The sequence below is a fragment of the Corythoichthys intestinalis genome, chromosome 7, assembly GCF_030265065.1.
Source record: "Corythoichthys intestinalis isolate RoL2023-P3 chromosome 7, ASM3026506v1, whole genome shotgun sequence".
Lineage (NCBI taxonomy): Eukaryota > Metazoa > Chordata > Actinopteri > Syngnathiformes > Syngnathidae > Corythoichthys > Corythoichthys intestinalis.
The window spans coordinates 31,844,538-31,866,966 of NC_080401.1; the positions used below are offsets into that span (position 1 = coordinate 31,844,538).

At 38.8% G+C, this 22,429-nt stretch overlaps 1 protein-coding gene across 2 annotated transcripts; it reads right to left on the bottom strand.

Moving 5' to 3' along the window:
• Nucleotides 1-2,984: 2,984 nt before the first annotated feature.
• LOC130918718 (GTP-binding protein REM 2-like) lies at nt 2,985-22,213 on the bottom strand. Of its 2 annotated transcripts, XM_057840680.1 has the most exons (6): nt 22,173-22,213; nt 21,985-22,045; nt 14,459-14,777; nt 14,314-14,387; nt 10,895-11,072; nt 2,985-6,292 (listed from the first exon to the last, which is right to left on the bottom strand). In XM_057840680.1, the coding sequence occupies exons 2-6, from the start codon at nt 22,036-22,038 to the stop codon at nt 5,997-5,999; spliced, it is 921 nt and encodes a 306-aa protein (XP_057696663.1). In that variant the 5' UTR covers nt 22,039-22,045; nt 22,173-22,213; the 3' UTR covers nt 2,985-5,996. The 2 variants fall into 2 exon arrangements, with proteins under 2 accessions (XP_057696663.1, XP_057696664.1); XM_057840681.1 differs by lacking the exon at nt 22,173-22,213 and having other exon boundaries at nt 6,041-6,330; nt 21,985-22,122.
• Nucleotides 22,214-22,429: the final 216 nt, after the last annotated feature.

Consider the following 22,429-nt stretch of genomic DNA (forward strand, 5'->3'; position numbering starts at 1 on the left):
TGCTGCCAGCCTCTTTCAAAGTGGATTGGAGATCCAGCATTGTTAATGGCAGCCAATGAGTTAGAAGTTCACTTCTAACTCAAAACACAAAAAAAAATTGAAATAAAATGTGGTCACAGACAATGGATTTTACCAATTCCCCCCAACTAAAACTTTTCATTGGCTGAATGGACTTACATTTGTCCAAATATATTACTAACTTAGTTAAACAAATACTAGTCCTTCTAAAAAAAAATTTGCATATCGTGATAAAGTTCATTATTTTCTGTAATGTACTGATAAACATTAGGCTTTCATATATTTTAGATTCATTACACACAACTGAAGTAGTTCAAGCCTTTTATTGTTTTAATATTGATGATTTTGGCAAAAAAGTCAAGAAAAAACAAAAATCCTTATCTAAAAAAGAATTAGCATATCATGAAAAGGTACTCTGAAGAGCTACTAATCTAATCATCTGAATTAACTCAAAACCCCTGCGAAAGATTCCTGAGGCTTTTAAAAACTCCCAGCCAGGTTCATTACTCAAAACCGCAATCATGGGCAAGACTGCCGACCTGACTGCTGTCCAGAAGGCGGTCATTGACACCCTCAAGCAAGAGGCAAAGACACAGAAATTTCTCAACGAATAGGCTGTTCCAAGAGTGCTGTATCAAGGCACCTCAGTGGGAAGTCTGTGGGAAGGAAAAAGTGTGGCAGGAAACGCTGCACCATCAGAAGAGGGGACCACACCCTGAGAAAGCTTGTGGAGAAGGGCCGATTCCAGACCTAGGGGGACCTGCAGAAACAGTGGACTGAGTCTGAAGTAGAAACACCCAGAGCCACCGTGCACAGGGGTCTTCTGGAAATGGCAGAAGCGCCTGACCTGGGTTACAGAGAAGTAGCACTGGACTGTTTGCTCAGTGGTCCAAAGTACTTTTTTTGAGATGAAAGCAAATTTTGCATGGCATCCGGAAATCAAGGTGCCAGAGTTTGGAGGAAGACTGGGGAGAAGGAAAAAGTCCAGTGTCAAGTACCCACAGTCAGTGATGGTCTGGGGTGCCATGTCAGCTGCTGGTGTTGGTCTTCTGTGTTTTATCAACGGCAGGGTCAATGCAGATAGCTATCAGGAGATTTTGGAGCACTTCATGCTTCCATCGGCTGAAAAGCATTATTGAGATGAAGATTTCATTTTTCAGCACGACCTGGCACCTGCTCACAGTGCCAAAACCACTGGTAAATGGTTTACTGACCATGGCATTACTGTGCTCAATTGGCCTGCCAACTCTCCTGACCTGAACCCCATAGAGAATCTGTGCGATATTGTGATGAGGATGTTGAGAGACACCAGACCTAACACTGTGGATGAGCTTAAGGCCGCTATTGAAGCATCCTGGGCCTCCATAACACCTCAGCAGTGCCACAGGCTGATTGCCTCCATCCATGCCACGCCGCGTTGAAGCAGTTATTTCTGCAAAAGGATTCCCGACCAAGTATTTAGTTCATAGCTTATATAATTAATTGAAGGTTGACTTGTTTTTGTATTAAAAAAACACTTTTTTTTGTATTGGTCGGATGAAATATGCTAATCTTTTGAGATAGGATTTTTTTTTGTTTTTCTGGACTTTTTTGCCAAAATCATCCATATTAAAACAATAAAAGGCTTGGACTACTTCAGTTATGTGTAACGAATAAAATATATGAAAGTCTAATGTTTATCACTACATTACAGAAAATAATGACCTTTCATATGTTGTGTGTGTAAAGCACCCGAGTACAGGTCACAGCATAAGTTACTGATTGGATGTTTGTCTAGCTAATGAGGTGGGGGTCGGTGGCTGAGATAGGCACAAAGGTGGTGACTGTTATTTTAAAACAACAATAATATTGCAAACCCTAAACCCAATTTAAAATAGCCAATCACATTCGGTTTGAATGACCATAAGATTGTTTTGTTCATTCCCTCTTTAGACCAGTAGGTCGTACTAGAACATCACAAAAACGCAGCAATGGCTGGTTTCGGAAGATAACTGAAAAAATTTATATACAGTATTTATATGATTAGGCTCCAGCACCTCCGCGACCCTCGTGAGGAAAAAGCGGCATGGAAAATGAATGAATGAATGAGTTATTTATATGATATGTTTAAACATTTTCAACCCCCACCACCATATAGTGTCGTGGCAAGTCTGACGTTTTGTTCTCATTCATGAACAGATCAAATAAGGACTTAAGTGCAATATAGACATGCCATTGGCGATTTTACAAATCTTACTTTGATCTGATGGGTAGGATAAAATATAAATGTCCTACAAATACTATACTGCAGTGGAGGCTGAATCATTTTGAAAAAAAATGGGATTTATAAACTGTGTGTGCGCATATATACATACATATATATATATATATATATATATATATATATATATATATATATATATATATATATATATATATATATATATGTAGCATGTATTTAAATACATACATACCCATAGAATCTAATGCTTTGCATTTTTTGCATTTCGCCGAAAATGACCTGTGATGTACCAAAAATCACGGTGAACATGTGGGTGGAGGAAGTGGGAGGATGGCGTATGAGCGCCAAGAAGGAGAATAAGAAGAGGAGGAAGAAGCTGCTGGCTGAAATTGCAAATGCATAACAGCAGCAGAGGAGGTAAGAGCACCCGTGACATCATCACCGCAACAATGTGTTATGATGGGTCTGCGTCTCCCTGACAACCGTAACGTGGCAACAATGCCACCCCATACAACAATGGACATTATGTCTCATCCCTTTCTGATGCTCCCTATTTTATCTCTTTGCTTACTATTCAGTGGTTCCCCGCTTGCCCAGCATTGCCATGGATACCACAATGAGAGTAAATGAATCATCAGCGTGGTATCCCTCCTCTGTAATGACTTCTGAGTATGCACAGTCAACAGCATTGCTGCACTGTTTGCTCCTCATTGTAACTGAGATAAACGAGGCAGATTATTGTCAGGCTAAAAATAAGCCTTTTATTCACATTTAAGTATCACTACAGCAGCTTATTTACACAAAAGTATCATTCGTTCTGTTTTGTACAAAATGAGTGTATAATAGAACACATGACATTACTCTAAAATTTTAGCACACAAAGAGTCCACCTCAAGGCCATCTGTTTCAATTTCTTATATTGAAAAGTCACAGTTAAATATTAATCAAATTTAGGGGCAAATATTTAAAATGATGGGTTGATGTTAAGACTTTTAGACGGAAGAATACTCAATGTCATTTACACCAATAGATGGACTGAACAACTATTGCCGTCAATAGCAGCCGATGAGTTATACTAGATTAACAAATTTAAAAACATGGTACGTATGAAAGCTTGACAGAGGATGTATAAAAATGTATTTCACAGGAGGCTGAAGTAGAAAAAAGTTGATTTTCTTTTTTTCGCAGTTTCTTTTATTCTCTTAATGAACTGGAGATGATGACACACAATTCAGGAACAAAAGAACCTGTGAAAAGAGCAAAATCCACTTTTTTTCCCTTCAAGGCACAGTGTACATTTCGGCCGGTTTAAAAGGGGGGTACTAACACTTTTGATCACGTCTAAAAAATAAAAAAGTGAAACTTGAATTTGCCAAACATTTCTTGGAGAATGTCTTCACGTTCACCTGGATCATATGCATCCCACCAGAACAAATCTTGTTGAAAGAATTGCAAAAATGGAGAACGTGAATAAAAGCTATTATTTCCAGGAAGTGGCTGTCCTTAATGTCTTTAGTTTCGCCAGTCAAAGGCAACTATCCCAAACTCTGCATACTTCCTTGCAACATCATTAATACTCATTATCATGTGCACATTTGCTTGGGTCTATCAGTGTGTATGTGAGTAGCTAGAACTGACATTACAAAATGGCTGTTCTCGTATGCGATGTAATTTTTTTTTTTCTTTAAACATTATTTTATATTTACATACTTTAATACTTTGAGCAACTTTTTTTCACATAAGGTAAAATAATGCAATGTGTGTTTGTCCGTTTTAACCCTAGAACCAAGGGCATAGGTTTGGTCTCAACATTGGTAGCATAACCTGCATGTACACTTTTTGCTCGGGATGGGACATTAATCAGAGCAAACAGATTAGGTGAACGGGGATCAGGGCTACATTTCTTACGAATATGAAACGAATTAATTGATATGCCAAATCAGGGGTACTCTTACGTCGATCATGCTCGACCAGTCGATCGCAACACTAGTGTGGGTAGCTCGCAGTGTCATGTACCAATGCACCAGCATACTGCCAGCATATTGCATCACACTCATGCAACACAAAGCTTCCACCACAAAGACTGTGTACTCTTTCTTATTTCACAAAGAACAAATGAGAACAGTATATAAGGCACGAACACCTAGCATTCAGTGTCAGGTCGTCAGCGATTCAGCATACGTTTGCATGCCAACTAGCTATTACTGCTTGACCTGATTGTTTTCTTTGCCTGTCAACATCAATAAAATCCTGTGTCTGTGATACGCAACTGGTTTCTCTGTCTCGTACATGACACGCAGCATCCCCCCCAAAAGCTTTTTTATTCTTTTTATGGACATAGTTAATTATGATTATGTTGTGTTGCGTGAGCAACATTTGAGTTTATGCAGCACCCGTCTTTCTCTAAGCAGCTTCTTGTTAACGTTTTTCTGGTTCTATAGTTTCCAGCAGAGTTCACTACATTTCTCTCAGTTTAATTAACGTTAACAGTAGAAAACACAAACAGAAGGACACTTCTCTCTAAGCAGCTTCTGACTCGAGTTTTGCAGGTAAGCAAGTTCACACAGTTTAATGTTATGCTAACTCTGATGCAGGTCGGACTTCCAGTACAAAATTAGTGGTGAGTTACTCATCTCCACAACACTGGTGTCTTTTTAAATTACTTACAGTGGCTGCTGCTGGCCGAAAAAAAAACTTCTAATATCCTTCGTCTTCGAAGAGGGTGGAGGAGACGGCATGTTGTCGATATGTATTCCTATCGGGGCTGTGTGAGTGTTAGCATGCGTGTGTGTGTCGGGGGGGGGGGTTGTCAAGTTACCAGCCAATCAAACGTGCGTTTCAGGGGCGGGGGGATTGGATCGGCGCATTCAGCAGGTGAAAAGGGGTAAATACAAGTTGGAACATAATGAAAATAATTCACTTAATAATGGCAGGGTCAATTCTTTCCTTACAACATATGGGAAAATCTAAATTACCTGTATAACTGAAGTCATTATGCATATAAGGTTGCTTAATGGTTGGTTGGGACAATTTGAGCCTCCTGAAAAGTTGGTACGGTTATGTCGCTACAGTCCCTATGCAAACCTACGCCCTTGCCTAGAACACTAACATCAGGTGATTTTCACCCACAAAGCTCTAGTCATGAGATATTGATTGTGACGCTACTGTCTGAGTCGCATGGGTCCTTTTATAGCTTCTTGAAGATTATCATATTTTTCAGGAGATTTTGCTGCCTTTTAAAAAAGGTTAACATGGTTTCAGGTTTTATGTACTGTAACTGCATATCGGGAAATTGAAGAAGAGTACTACCATTTGGAATTTATTGAAATGGCTGTATGTCATCCTGGTTAATCTATCGAGTAGAATTTACTTGACATTAGTGATGGTGTTACTAATTTAACATTAGACCTCTACCATAGGGTTAAGCATATACTAGTCACAAAAATGTACACTGTCCCCACTCCATTTAGCACATGGTGTCTTAAATTTTGGCCAAGGAAACAAGAAAACCTCAAGACTATCAAGGTATTCTACGATGAAATTTGCCTCCCAGTGTCAGATTTTAGGTCACATTAATCATGGAAACGAATGTTTTGATCTCACATGCCGAAAAACCTGGCATTTCAACAGTAGACTTTTTTTTGTGTAGACATTTTATATCAACTATATGTAGTTTCACTACTAAAAACTGCTCCACAAGCCTAACTCTTAAATGTCCCTTGATAAAAACAAGTTTGACACCCCTGATTTAGCGTCATCACAGGGCTCCCAAGTCGTGACAGGAGCGTGACTTTTGCCGCAGGAACCGGCCAGCATCCCCTCGCTCGCGCTGGTAGCGAGGAACCAGGCTGGACAGAAAGCGTTTGGCACGCGAGGTGATGCTCTCCCGCTGCCCTCCGGCGCCTACGTCATCTGGGCTGGTACCTGGGGGCCACGGGGGTTGGCCTCGCGCTAGCCGCACGGCGCTCTCCAGGAGCTCTGTGGTGCGGTGATCCAGAGAGGCGGAAATCTCCAGATAGAGGCAGTTGAAGAGGGCGGCGCTAGACATAGCCTCTGAGGGTGGAAACCCATATGTGTCTTCAGTAGAGGGTCTTTCAAGATAAAAGTAAAAGTAAATGCTAACTGCACGGTTCTTTGCTCTTTTAACAAAGAATCGAGACGTCCATATCTATTAAGAATTCGGGGATTTACGCATTTATTCACAAGAATTTTCAGCGTAAAAAGCACTTTGTGGTGATAAGGTGGCGCCACGGTGGCTTAAAGAGTAGCAGCACATTCGACACGTTTACTTTAGGGCTGTCAAAATTATCGCGTCAACGGGCGGTAATTAATTTTTTAAATCAATCACGTTCAAATATTTGATGCAATTAACGCACATGCCCCACTCAAACAGATTAAAATGACAGCAGTGTAATGTCCGCTTGTTACTTGTTTTTTTGGTGTTTGGCGCCCTCTGCCGGCGCTTGGGTCCAAATGATTTTATGGGTTTGGGGAGTGAGCATGGTGTAATTATTGACATCAACAATGGCGAGCTACTAGTTTATTTTTTGATTGAAAATTTTACAAATTTTAATAAAACGAAATCATTAAGAGGGGTTTTAATATAAAATTTCTATAACTAGTGCTAACATTTATCTTTTTAAGAACTACAAGTCTTTTTCTATCCATGGATCGCTTTAAGAGAATGTTAATAATGTTAATGCCATCTTGTTGATTTATTGTTATAATAAACAAATACAGTACTTATGTACCGTATGTTGAATGTATATATCCGTCTTGTGTCTTATCGTTCCATTCCAACAATAATTTACAGAAAAATATGGCATATTTTATAGATGGTTTGAATTGCTATTAATTACGATTAATTAATTGTTAGCTGTAATTAACTCGATTAAAAATTTTAATCGTTTGACAGCCCTAGTTTACTTAAAATAAATGCTAACCGCCTGTTTTTTTTTTTTTTTTTTTGCTTTTAACCAAGAATTGAGACTTTTTTATGTCCGTATCTATAAAGAATTCAGGGATTTATGCATTTATTCAAAAGAATTTTCAACGCAAAAAGCTCTTTGTCTGTGTTTCCACTCGGTCAGCTTTGACAGAGATGGGCCCCCTATTAATCAGCCCAGCACCTCATGTACCGTCAATATATTATGAAATCTATGAATACACATCGGTGATGCCGCTGTACTCAACAAAAAATATTTTGTCTCTCACTTTTCCTGATGTTGGCTACGTTGGTCGCCAACCCTTGACTTTACAGAAGAAATGACCGAGCGACAGGATGCATTTTCCTTCTACATGGTATCACTTCAGAATAAAGTTTCAATCAAGTGATTGCCACTAAACCTCTTAAGGTAACTTCTTGATAAACACATTTGAAAATGGTAATGAACCTGAACTATGTTGGCTTACACTCTAAGTGATTAATATAATAATAATGTTTAAAATATTAATAAAAGCTCAGGACAACGCTGTACGTGAAGCACAAACACTTAATTTAGATGTAAAGTAGGGTTTGAGTAAGTTCGAGACCCCTGCACTAAAACAAACTAATTTGGGTGTATTTGCTGGGATTTTATAGATGATTGGCATTGCCGGAAAAAAACATAAAAACCTCGCAACTTCAAAAACTTCTGAACCAAATTATTTGCCCCATTTATTATAGTTGCATTTTTTTATGCAAGCTTCTCAATATTATTTTTATACGTAGCATTACCTTTATAGATTATAGATTAAATGAGCAATACATTGGTACCAAAGCACTATTTTTATATCAGTCAGGGCTCTGACTAGGGGTCATCAATCTGGATCACTTATTAATAGGTTAAGCGCAATCGAATTGAATTACTTTGAAATGCAAAACAACGATCAACATTGTCATCTTTCAGATATGTTTTCATTAAAATGTTTGAAATTGATGTCAGAATTTCAGAATATTGTCAGAGAATATGTTAACATTTCTTTTTCATCATGAAATTGGTAATTTATCAAACGAAATAAAGCCCCTCTCCTCACTTCAACATGAGATGCCACAAGCTGGCACGATAGTAATATGTCTTACTCGACAGGGCTTTTGCCTGAGCACAAACACGGCAAATACAGTCATGTGAAAAAATTAGGACACCCTATGGAAGCCTGTGTGTTTTCTAACATATTTGGTCATATGGATATTTAATATCAATTTTAACAATATTAAGAGATCCAAGTAAAAGAAATAAAACTGGAAAAAAAAAAAAAAGATTTTTTTATAACTTTCGGTAAAATGTAATTTTAAATAAATGCAATTTCTGTTGAGGAATAAATTAAGACACCCCCACATTCAATCCCATTTAAAATGGCTAAAATCCCACACAGGGGTATCAAATGAGGTGCACATGATTAGAACATCATTACCCGGTGTTTTGAAGGAGGCTTGCCTTATTAAAACCTCACATTTAGTTTGGTGTGCCCCTGACTGTTGAAGTGAGAGAAAACACCATGGTGAGATCAAAGGAGCTGTCTGAGGCCTTCAGAACGAAGACTGTTGACACTTATGAGTCTGGTAAGGGATTTCAAAAGATCTCAATAGAATATAAAATCAGCCATTTCGCTGTCTGGAAAATAGTCAACAAGTGGGGGACATTCAAAACAACTCCCAACATGCCCAGGTCTGGCTGTCCATACAAGTTCACCCCGAGAGCAGACCGCGACATACTAAAAGAAGTCTTGAAAAACCCTAAATTATCATCACAGGACCAACAGCGGGCTCTTGGTACTGTTGATGTGAAAGTGCACGCCTCTACAATCAGAAAGAGACTTCACAAGTTTAACCTTCATCAGAGGTGTGTAGGGAGGAAACCTTTGCTTTCCAAGAAGAACATGAAGGCCAGACTGAAGTTTGCCAGAGTGAATATAGAAAAAGACCAGGACTTCTGGAATAATGTTTTTTGGACAGTTGAATCTAAAACTGAAATACTTGGACACCAGAACTAAAGACATGTTTTGCGTAAACCCAATACAGCAATCCAGGAAAAGAACCTCATACCAACTGTGAAGCATGGAGGTGGAAGTGTCATGGTTTTGGGATGCTTTGCTGCAGCAGGACCTGGCCAGCTCAACATCATAGAATCCAGCATGAATTCTATTGTGTCTCAGAGGGTGCTTGAGGAACATGTGAGATCATCTGTGAAAAAATTAAAGCTGAAGCGAAATGGGACCCTGCAACATGATAATGACCCAAAACATACCAGTAAATCCACCAAGGACTGGCTGAAAAGGAAGAAATGAAGAGTCCTGGAATGGCCGAGTCAAAGCCCTGCTCTCATTGAAACGCTGTGGGGTGACTTGAAACGGGCTGCACATGCAAGAAAACCCTCAAACATCTCACAGCTGAAAGTTTTCTGTGTTGAGGAGTGGGGCAAACTTTCTTCAGACCGTTGTCAAAGACTGGTAGATGGCTACAAAAAGCGTCTTACTGAAGTTATATCAGCCAAAGGGGGTAACACTAGCTATTAGGTGGTAGGGTGTCCTAACGCTTCCTCAGTTAGAATATACATTTTTGTTGATATATTTCATTTAATGAGTAAAACAATGTAAATTTTTGTTGTTTACCTGCAATTAAATCGCTTCCTTTTCCAGAGAAAGAAAAACAAGATCAGACATTGATATGTGAACATTTCTTAATAAAGAACTGCATATTTAATGGGGTGTCTTTTCACATGACTGTAGGTGCGTTAACGGAAAAAGGTCCCCTTGCAATCAATATAAGATGTGTAATGGCAAACCGCACGCATGCTATTTGTAGACCGTGACGTCACATTGTAAAGCGAAAGTAAAGCAGAAGTGAGACAATATAGACCCGCCCTCGCCCCATGTTAATTCTGCCACTTTTCTCCGGTAATCTTTCAGAAACTAACATACCGATCACACATTGCTTTTTTGGAACTTGTAGAAACGACTCTAGACATTACGAAATATGAAGGATAGTTGAAGGATGTTTTCCTGATACGTTTCCCGAAACCAAAAACTCCAAAAAAGGTGAAGAAGGAATCAACTTGAGCGGACTTTTAACGCCAGCTCGGTGAATCCATTCACATTTCATATGCAGTAAAGATTTTGTTGGGTTGGCATGGTCTTTCAAAGGACAAAGAGGTAAGCCATTTTGATATTTTTAACTTATTTTTTAGCGTGACGTTTTGCCCTGCTGCTTCGGTCTGACAATGAATGACCTGAAAAGAATTCAAATGGTATCTGACTGCCACAGTTACCTTTTCTGTTGTAAAAAACAACTTAAGGGGGAAGTGTAAATAAATTATAGAATTAAGGTTTGTTATCAATGAAAAAATTAAAAGTGTTCGATGGCTGTCGACAAGTAGCATTTGCGATCGCAACACAACAATAGCAATGTAAATTGCCCAAAAGAACGGTAAGAGACGTAGGACAACCAGCGGATATAATATATAAGAAAGACAGGGCTGGTGGTAAAGGATAGCTTGTTGAAACAGGAGGAGGTTTGGCTTTGTAAACATCTCCTTCGTACACAATTTCCATTCATTTCCTAATGGGGACAAGCTCCCATTTGGCTCCCCCTTAGCAACAGTAGCTAACCTCATGAATATTAATGAGCTGAAGTAACGTGTTGCTTGCGGTACGACATTCAGTGGTTCTCATTCTGACCTTGAGAGGTCACTTCTCGGGAGCGAACCAAGTCGCTTTTGTTGCCCACGAGGATGATGGGAGTCTGCGGCTGCGTTTCCCGCAGGAGAAGGCGAAGCTGCGCCGTACGGTGGAAACTGCGTCGGTCGGTCACCGAGAACACCAGCACACACACCTCGCAACATAGTGCCGACAGGTCCTGACAACACACAGGTGTACACATAAGACTTGCATGAGAAATGAATCCCATAATAGGAATTTAACACCCTAAGATTTGTGTTGTTTGTGCCATACTCCCACTGGAATTCCACACCTTCATGCAGTTAATTCACACATCTGTGGCCACCCCACACAGACACACGCACAAGCACCCCCACACACCTGAGTCGTGCCTGAGGGAAAATTGGAGAACACGCAAAACAAAGGGATAATGAGCTCACTGGGCCGTCACGACGTGGCTATTATTTGGAACCCACTAGAAGCGCAATTGCAATTGGAAGATGCACTTGTCTTGTTTGTAAGACATGCTTTAAAGCTGTTAAAACATTCTAAGATATTGTTAATAGTGAATTCCTTGATCAGGAATCAAGGAAATCAATGGATTAATTTCTGGAATTTTTTTCTTTTAGTTGATTTTCAGTTACGCAATATATATGGCGGAAAACACAGACAAGACTGAAAAAGCAGGTTCTGCTCTTGCACCCCCCTTTAAAATAAACTTCTGTATTTCAAGCCAAAAGAACTGTTGTGTTTGATAGAGGAATATGTCTATATGCTGCCATAGCAGATTCATGGCGCATTAAGCCCCCGAACTATTTTTAATTTGTCCGTTTTACCCTGGAAACACCCGTTTACAGACGTCGCCCAACCGCTTTTGTTTCAACCCAGCCATAAAAAGTAGGTAAGTAATTATATTTTTTATTCAAAATATCTGTCATTTTTAGCTTAGAATCATTAATTGATGTCTAATATTTTGTTTAAAAAAAAAACAGCTTTAAAAAATTATTCACTCGCATATTTTAAACTTTTACACAAATTGCGTCACAATGAAAAAAATGGTGTCTGTAAAAAAGTCACGGATATCTACCTCATAACTATCGCTTTACTGTATTTTTTTAATTATTGTCGGATTTTCCCTGATATGTTAGATGATAAATAATCGATCAAACAAATAACAATAGGAAAAAAAAAACGTTTAAAAGGGTAAATATAAGAAAAAGAACATCTCGACCACTCCTTGATGTCTGTGATTTCTGCATCGTGACCCTTGTTATATTACTATGATTCAGCCATAAAATCCCCCCAAAATCCAGCTGTGGCCATTCACATCTGTGTCTTGACACTCGGTGATACATGTTACATGGAGTTTTTGGATCGAAACAAGGTAATTACGGGATAATATCTTGTTAAAATCGTGGCATCTTTAATTCTGCACTCTCATGCTCTCACCTCCAGTTAGGGTTTTGCTGTTTAAAAAAAAAAAAAAAAATTAAATGCCCTCCTGTTAAAAAATTTTCTATCCTCAGAAAATTGAGATTTTAAGCGTTCTAATGATGTATTACACGTGCATATTGGACAATTTTTAAATTTGGCCAAATTGGGGGTGTCAGAGCAGAACTTCAAGTCATCTGAGTGTTTTCCGCCATATATATTAGGGCTGTCAAACGATTAAAATTTTTAATTGAGCTAATTACAGCTTAAAAATTAATCGTAATTAATCGCAATTCAAACCATCTATAAAATATGCCATATTTTTCTGTAAATTATTGTTGGAATGGAAAGATAGGGCACAAGATGGATATATAGATTCAACATACGTACGTACATAAGTACTGTATTTCTTTATTATAACAATAAATCAACAAGATGGCATTAACATTATTAACATTCTGTTAAAGCGATCCGTGGATAGAAAGACTTGTAGTTCTTAAAAGATAAATGTTCGTACAAGTTATAGAAATTTTATATTAAAACCCCTCTTAATGTTTTCGTTTTAATAAAATTAGTAAAGTTTTCAGTCAAAAAATAAACTTGTAGCCCGCCATTGTTGATGTCTATAATTACACAATGCTCATGGGAGCTGAAGCCCATAAAATCAGTCGCACCCAAGCTCCAGCAGAGGGCAACAAAACTCCCAAAAACACAAGTAACAAGTGGACATTGCACTTTGCTGTCATTTTAATTTGTTTGAGCGGGGCATGTGCGTTCATTGCGTCAAATATTTTAACGTGATTAATTTAAAAATTAATTACCGCCCGTCAACGCGATCATTTTGACAGCCCTAATATATATATATATATAAATATATTAATCTATAATTCATAATTTTAATATATATTAGGTAAAGTAGAAGAGAAATTTAGGGCATAATTACTAAAATTTAAAGAATCACTTGGTAACTTTTCAACCTTTGTAAAACATTTTCATTTGTGATAATATGTCAACTGACAACTAGTTGAATGACACCTCTTTTATATCTTGAGAGGGTCTGTATTGCTTTCACCGGCACTAATTACCTTTGAGGAGGGTGGCAGGAACCCTGCCACACACAAAAAAAACTTACAAATGTGCTGTTTTATGACATATGCCACTTCCCCCTTTCCCCATTCATTATAAAGGTGGAAGTCAATACGTACGCTGTCGCGCGAATTATGCAAAGATGGCAGAGCAACAAGAGGGGAAGTTTTGTATGAGGATGAAAAAAATGGAGGCTACGGGGGTACACAGAATAAATATTGGACCGGCTTTTCACTCGCTGGCGTGACCCCCCGGCCCATGGGGGGGTTAGCAACACAAACCTCAGGTTGCTAACCGTCATATGCTATTGTTTAGTCACAACAGGATTCATTACCTTATTACTATTCATCCTTCACACAGCCGCCGGAAACAGAAATGCTGTTTCCTCCATCTGCAGGTGACCAAGAGATTGATTTTTGATTGACTGATGATTTTACGACACCACAGGTGTATGCTGAACCTCATGGGAATCGCAGCACTGGTCCTCATCTGAAATGTAGTCTTCCTTAAGGCAAAACACTACCGCTTTTGTCTACCGATGTCGCCAAAATCTACCAAAACTGAAAAGTTATATAGTGTTGCTTTAAATAAAAATAAGATTTGTTTAAATTACATTTAAAGAAAATGTTTTTTTTAATTGCTTTTCTACATTTATCAACTCCCTGTACCCTTTAATGTTATTAGGTTTGATGTTTTTATTAACACAATTATTTTAACGCTAATGATTTTAAGAAATGATATTGGAATTTTTTTTTTTTTTTTTTTAAATAAAACCAAATATGTATTTTTAACAAGATTTAGATTTAGAAGTTACTTCATATCCAAACTATACAGAAGCATGCAAAGGTTTGGGCACCCTGGGTTTAATGTATTTCATATTTGCTTTTAGTACTTTGTATAAACAGCAGTTGAGTATGTCTTACATGTCTCCAGTTGTCATAAATAAGGATGGCGCTCTCCTCGTCGTCCACGGTGACAAAGCTCAACTGACCCTCACCTGAGGACAAGCATCATCAGTTAGCCATGTAAAGCGCCACAAGCAGCCTTCCAATGCTCAAAGGCAACAACCGTCAGAATCCACAGACGCCATCCTGTCTCCGTCCCCCACCAAGGCGAAGGCCAGTGATGACTTCCCCACGCCGTTCTGCCCCAGCAAGGCGATCCTCAGAGGGCCTTCGGGCTTGCCCTCAACCTCTGTCATTGCTGTCGTGTCATCCAGGGCTGGGCTGAAGCGGAGTGGCGGCGGGACAGAGGTTCCGCAGGCAGCGTCAGAGGACCAGTCGCAGTCATCGTGCACGGCCTCCTCCCGCCGAAGCTGGTGCTTAATTGGCAACGGGGTACTACCTCGACGGACGGTCGGCGTGCTGGACAGGGTCATGGGGTCACACTGGAACACAGGGTGCAAGCTTGGAAAGGATTATTTTTGGTAACCTAAAGTGGATGTTCTAACTGTGCATAGGAGCTTGTGAGAATGTGAAATGAAATGCAACTTGTTCAGTCCACTTCTATGCATTATCAGCCGTTCATTCAGATCGCCAAAAACATGTCCTCTTCCAAAGAGCCATGAAATATTTTTTCTTCCCTTAATAATTTTTAGAAAAGTTAATAGTTATGAATAATTTCACTGGATCTATTGCTAAACCACACCGCCAAATCAGAAAACTTAGACACCAACCGTAGAGTCGTATCAGAATGTATTGTGTTGTTGTGACTGAAAACATCGTTTTTCTAACTTAAAAATTTAAATTTAAAATTAAAGGTACCCTGAAAGATTGGGGGAGGACTTTTTGGTGCTTTTTCAAAGCCTAAAAGAAAATAAGAAAGCCAAATGCAAGTTATGGATAAGGCTCTGTCAGCCACATAAACAAATGAATGTCAAGACAGTCACCAGTGACACTTATGCTTGTTCAAACTTCAAGTTATTGAGTTAATGATCGATTTGTCAAAAAAGAAAAATATATATATACAGTGGGGAAAATAAATATTTAGTCAACCACTAATTGTGCAAGTTCTCCCACTTGAAAATATTAGAGAGGCCTGTAATTGTCAACATGGGTAAACCTTAACCATAAGAGACAGAATGTGGAAAAAAACAGAAAATCACATTGTTTGATTTTTAAAAGAATTTATTTGCAAATTATGGTGGAAAATAAGTATTTGGTCAAGACCAAAAATTAATCTAAAATCTTTGTTATGTACCCTTTGTTGGCAATAAGGGAGACCAAACGTTTTCTGTAAATCTTCACAAGCTTTTCACACACTGTTGCTGGTATTTTGGCCCATTCCTACATGCAGATCTCCTCTAGAGCAGTGATGTTTAGGGGCTGTCGTTGGGCAACAAGGACTTTCAACTCCTTCCACAGATTTTTTTATGGGGTTGAGATCTGGAGACTGGCTAGGCCATTTCAGGACCTTGAAATGCTTCTCACGAAGCCACTTCTTTGTTGCCCTGGCTGTGTGTTTGGGATCATTGTCATGCTGAAAGACCCAGCCACGTCTCATCTTCAATGCCCTTGCTGATGGAAGGAGATTTTCACTCAAAATCTCTCGATGCATGGCCCCATTCATTCTTTCCTTTAAACAGATCAGTCGTCCTGGTCCCTTTGCAGAAAAACAGCCCCAATGCATGATGTTTCCACCCCCATGCTTCACAGTGGGTATGGTGTTCTTTGGATGCAATTCAGTATTCTTTCTCCTCCAAACACGAGAACCTGTGTTTCTACCAAAAAGTTCTATTTAGGATTCATCTGACCATAACACATTCTCCCAGTCCTCTTCTGGATCATCCAAATGCTCTCTAGTGAACCGTATCATTTTGACGCCACGGGGTGAGATCTTGCATGGAGCCCCAGATCGAGGGAGATTATCAGTGGTCTTCTATGTCTTCCATTTCTAATAATTGCTCCCACAGTTGATTTCTTTACACCAAGCGTTTTACCTATTGCAGATTCAGTCTTCCCAGCCTGGTGCAGGTCTACAATATTGTCTCTGGTGTCCTTCGACAGCTCTTAGGTCTTGGCCATAGTGGAGTTTGGAATGTGACTGACTGTGGTTGTGGACAGGTGTCTTTTATACCGATAATGTGTTAAAACAGGTGCCATTAATACAGGTAACGAGTGGAGCCTCGCTAGACCTCGTTAGAAGAAGTTTGACAGCCAGAAATCTTGCTTGTTTGTAGGTGACCAAATACTTATTTTACACTCTAATTTGGAAATAAATTATTTAAAAATCAAACAATGTGATTTTCTGTTTTTTTTTCCACTTTCTGTCTCTCATGGTTGAGGTTTACCCATGTTGACAATTACAGGCCTCTCTAATCTTTTCAAGTCGGAGAACTTGCACATTTGGTGGTGGACTAAATACTTATTTGCCCCACTGTATATGATAGCATGTAGTCATAGGCGGATCTACTATTCAGACGAAGTAGGCGATCGCCTTGGGCCCCCAACCAGCTGCCCTTGCCCCAACGAGCAGGAGCTTGGGCCACCGGAGCCAGCAGCACCCCCAACTATTCGTCATGTATAATTATGTCAGCAAACCAAACAAACGGACAAAAAAAAAAAAAAAAAAAAAAAAAAAAAAAAAGAAAGTCATTTGAAGGCTGCATTTATATTATCTCTCCCCCACACACACGCACTAATGGCTGTTCCACGACGACGGACTGAGTATCAGTTGCTTAGCTTCATTTAGCGCCATTTAGCTTCGCTTAGCTCCGTTTAGCATCGCTTAGCTCCGCTTAGCTGTTAGTTAGCTTCACTTAGTTCTCCCGCGTTTTTCATGCCACTAAGCTCGCTATTTTTACATCTCACTTGTTACTTTGCACATCGGCTATCGTATATTTCAAACACATGAGCGAATGTGCTCTCCATGAGAGCCAAAGTTCAGTGAGGGAGACGTTGAGAACAGGCCGCTAATGCCGCTTTTAACTTTCTTCTTCTTCACACCAAACATAAAATACACGACAGCACACCCTGTGGCCAAACAATGCAGTACAGTTCCTATCAGTCATACAATAACACTCAACAGCTGGTTAACAGCATTTGCTGACGAAAAAAAGATTAAATCTATTAGTGACACCACAAGCAATGACGAAGAATGTTTTTTACGGAGTGTAAAGCTTTCGGTTAGCGGCTTAGCGAACGTACCTCCGGCGAACATTTCAAAATAAAAGCACGTCATGTTCGTCATATAAAATAACGATTTCTGGAGTTAATCCCACATACTTCAGAATTAATATTAATATATGTAGAGTAAATACTACAGAATACAGATTCTACACCGAGAATAGCTTTCAAATGACACTCTTTATGACAAATATGATTGGCAATGAATAATTATTATACTACTATTGTATATAGTAGTATACTATAATAATAAATAATGCTAGAATTTTTTTTTTAAAGAATTGTTTTGAATAATGTTGGAAAGGCAAAGTCAGTGTTCTGAATCTGTTTACTTTCCATTCTTTTGCACTAGTAAATGCTATCAGCATTTAACCCCATTGTTTATTTGTGATTAAATATTGTTATTTACATGATTATTTGTACTTTGGTAAAGAATGTAAGTGTTCCAAAATGGTTTCGTGAATTAATAAGCGTCAACAAAAATTTCATTGCTAAATTAGTGAAAAAAGAAAATTATTAGAATAGTCGACTAATTGTAAAACTAGTCGGCTGACTAATCAGGAGAACATTTGTCGTTTAGGACAGCCCTAGTGTACCGGAACATATTTCCTCCACACCCTTCTCACCTCTTTAACCCTTGACCCATGAAGAGGGCCCCAGGATATGTTCGCCTTAGGCCCCAAAATTGCCAAGTCCGCCACTGCATGTAGTAGAGACGTAGCTTTAACTATTAACGTTAGTTTGCTAACATTTGACTGCCTACTTGTTTACAAGACTGTCACTGCACAATAGAATAAAATATAACTAATCTAAGCTGTCAAGACCCCAGCACTGAAAGTCAAAAGTAAAACCACAAACTTTCCAAAAAGAAAGGAATATATACTTACATTTGGACGCACGCGGACGCACACACACCTAGCATGTGGCTGTGGTCAAATCAACTGCACGCCACTTTCTCACCATTAACGCCGTATTCATGTTGCACATGTATGTTTATGATGTAAGTTGTTTATTTAGCCCCTATAAATAATATTGAGAATCCAACTGAATGTACTGTAAAAGAATGCTTATTGATCACCCCAAAAGCTTCGAGAGCAAAATCTGACAGAACACATGACATAGCTAGATAGATATTCGTACTGTGGGGTTTCTCGTTTTTTTATGTGCGAGTGGTAGCATTTCATCTCGATTACAATAATGGTCTCCTCTCTGTAAAATTTAATACCATAATTCTACTGCATACTGCAACTCTCTCTGTCTTCGTCTAGACGAAATTGATTTTAAAAAACAAAAAACATTTCATTTTAAAAAAACAGGTCTATTGACAGTTGTGGTAGTGCAAATTCAGAAATTTGAATTTCCGCCATCATCCGTAAATCGTTCGTTCACTCAGTCACTGTCACTAAGATGATTTGACAGAGCCTTGGGTTGTCAGTTTTCCAAAGGGGCGTGACTTACGGATAGGTTCATTGATTGCAATGCTGCTCTGTGAGGGCGTGGCAGAAGAGGCCAAGGCGACCAAGCGGATCACTGGCAGGTGGGAACCAATCTACCATCCAAATTTTTCTAGTCAGCTTCTCGAGTTATTACCTCACAAGTTTAGTCGAGTCTCGGATCCTCCCAGCTCAAGCGAGTCAAGTTCAAGTCTGCGTTATTTTTTTCTTTTTCCAAGTCCGAGTCAAGTTGCGAGTCATCAAATTTGCGACTGGAGTTGACTCGAGTCCAAATGTCTGAGGCCATGTTTACACATTGCAGGGTATTTGGCAAAAAGAAGAACTTTTTCTACAGTTTGGCCTATCATCCACACACACATTTTGGGCATTGAAAACAATGGTTCTTAAAAACACCGTCCAAAGTGAATATGTGCGAATTCTGCATTTGTAGCATCATCTTGTGGACACTGATAACCAAAGATTTAAGTGCGACAAACTTTGTTCCTACATCATATATGAGACCAATGTTTACTCACACATGAGACCAATGTTTACAGTTGGAGTAAACATGGATACCTTCGCATTGGGTTTAGATGTAATTATTAGACAGGTGCTTTTATATTCTATTTATTTAGAAACCCTTGCAGTGCTTCATATTTAAGAACACATGCTTAGGATGGGGGTATTATGGACAATTATTTTTCGCGCATTGTTATGCATGTACTGAAAATTGAACGAATGCAGATGGCTGTGGAAGCTTTTTTTCTACAAATGTGCTGATGTAGACGTAATTATATTATCCGGACATATTAGGGCATGATCCTCGATTTAAAAAATAAAAAACCTGCTAGGTATAGACATGGCCTAAATCTCACAGCGTATTTTTCGACCATACACTTATCATCAAACAATGCATTGTGGTCAGAAGTCGCTATATTGGAATTGTCATGTGCCATTCTGGAATCAATGGGAGTTATATGGAAAACTTGAAGACATTCCAAGTCCAATTTTAATTAGTTAATTTTAATTTTACAAAATTAGCAAAAGGGAATCTTCATCTTGATACGATACCAGTGAATTAGGGATTCCCCATTTGGATATATATGAAAACGTAAGAAAATTAACAGTTGTTCACAGTGCTTAATTTTTAAATCATAAGGTGCCGGAACACAAAGTACATATGACAGCACAGTGACGAGACGGGCAGAGGTGCCACAACATACGCAGAAAATGGTGCCGAAAACAACACGCAAATGCCCACTTGTCATGCTGTGGGACTTTTTTTCTTTCTTTTCTTTGTCCTTTTTTTTGACTCATTTTGAACTATTTTCCTTCTTTTTGCAAAAAAAAAAAAAAAAAAAGACAGTAAAGGCAACTGGATTTTTGGCATGTTGAAATACCGTTTGATCCTGGCTGCTTGCTCCCCAGATGCCGCAAATTTCAAAGTTTTTTTTTTTTTTAAATGTTAGGGGCGTGATTTGTTGGTCTAGCATTTCAGTGCATCAACAAATCTCCGACTCTTTCAAATGATTTTTATAAAAACATGCAATTCTCGGGATATGTTCTGTAAATGAATTAATGCATATTATTATTTTGTTTTATACTGTAATGTCCGTAACTATGTGTAATATTCTGATATAATGTTTTCCGAGGCACCCTGAAGTGCACGCAACATTACTGTTGTTTTGGTCACGTGATTCGGGAGTGAGATAGAGAGGCACAACCTGCCGAGAGCCACAAGTTCTGTTTCGTGCTGTTAGCTCAATGTGTTAATAAAGAAACAAAGTTGTCAGCATGTTGTATGTTCGATACCTTTGTCAACAAAAACCTCAAAACAAGACACTATGCACGGTCCCTTTAAGAGACGCTGGGACTGGAGGAAGCGAGGGGGAGATGGGCGGAAAGCAAAAGTTTGCGGTCGAAAGTGGCGGCAGTCCGCTGTTATTTTGTTTATTGTTTTTTTTATTGTTGCCACATTAAAGTGGGGAAAGCTTTTTTCCTCCCATTCGGTGCTATTACAATATATTTTTCAAAAACGTTTTCATATTATTATTATTTTCTATACACGAGAGGTGCCGGATCTGCCCAAATAAGTCCCGGAACACAGGTAGGCCAAAATCAAGAGGTGCCAGATCTTGTTCCGGCAAGATCCGGCACAAATTAACCCCTGGTTGTTCATGAGAAAATTTTTAAGACATCTTAGTAACTTTAACAAAATGTGATTTTTGAGCACTTTGTGAATCCATAAAAGAGGTTTTTATATAACGTCTAATGTGAAAGTGTCAATTTCGAAAATTTCCACTAAACTCAGATGAGTACTGTCAAAGTTAAAGCCTTAACTCTCAAGATTAGAGTTGAAGCTACGTATATCTTTGATAAAATTAATGCAACATCTTCATCTCTAGTTAAATCTTTAGCATTAAATGTGACAGTGCTCATGTTAAGTGTCAACTTTGGCAGCACGAAGAGTAGAAGTAAAAAAAATAAATGTTCAAACATATCATTTTAATACAGAAAAAAACGTAAACATGGAAAACATAAATCAATTAAATACATATAAAAATTTTCTATAAAGTGGAAAAGGTTGACAATTTAATCTGCCAAGCATATATTCTTTATCCTCTGCGATCAATAACTAAGACAGCAGGTTACTTGAGCCGATCTTCTTCCCTGTTCCTTTACAAAATTTACAGTATTTCTGTATTTATTATACTGCACTCTTTTGGTCAAAGCCTGCCTGCAAATATAGACACTTTATAAAAACTTTTGTTAACATGTTTTGGGGCGCTTTCGCTCATTTCATTGCAAAAAGATGCGAGCATTTATAATTCTTCTGATATGAGTGTTTTGAGTTAAGAGCAAAGTCACAGAAAAAATTAGGTTCTTAAATTGAGGCACTATTATATTTTAAATTTGGCTGTACTGTATTGGTAGATTACAAAAAAAAAAAAAAAAAAGCAGTCTGGTTTTGCAGGGCTGTATGTTTTCAAAGCACAAATAGACCAGGAAAGAAGTATTTGAGTGATGACTCCAGTACCTTGAGGGTCTCTTCCTCGGTCTTGAGTCCGTCTTGGGGCACATCTGTCGGCATCTGCAAGCTGAGACACGACGCTGGATGAGGACTCAGCAAGAGGAAAAGGACACAATCCAGCAGCCCAACCCCCTCAATCCACCTTCGCCCACTCTCCCGCCCACCCACTTACTGAGCACCTGAGCCCTCCTCACCTGTCACGCGGCTCTCTGCAACTACAAGAAATGATGAGTGATTTCACTCTCTCTCTCTTTCTCTCTCTCTCACTCACTCTCACTCTATCTCTCGCCTTCCGATGTGACCTTTTAATGTCAGTGCAGGAAAGTACCGCTAGAGAGCAGCAAAGCACAGCTTTGACATAAAACAGACTTCTCTGTTTTGAAGTGATAACAATTTTACTATACAGTACAGTATATTAATATTTTTTTCAATGTGTTATATATATGGCGGA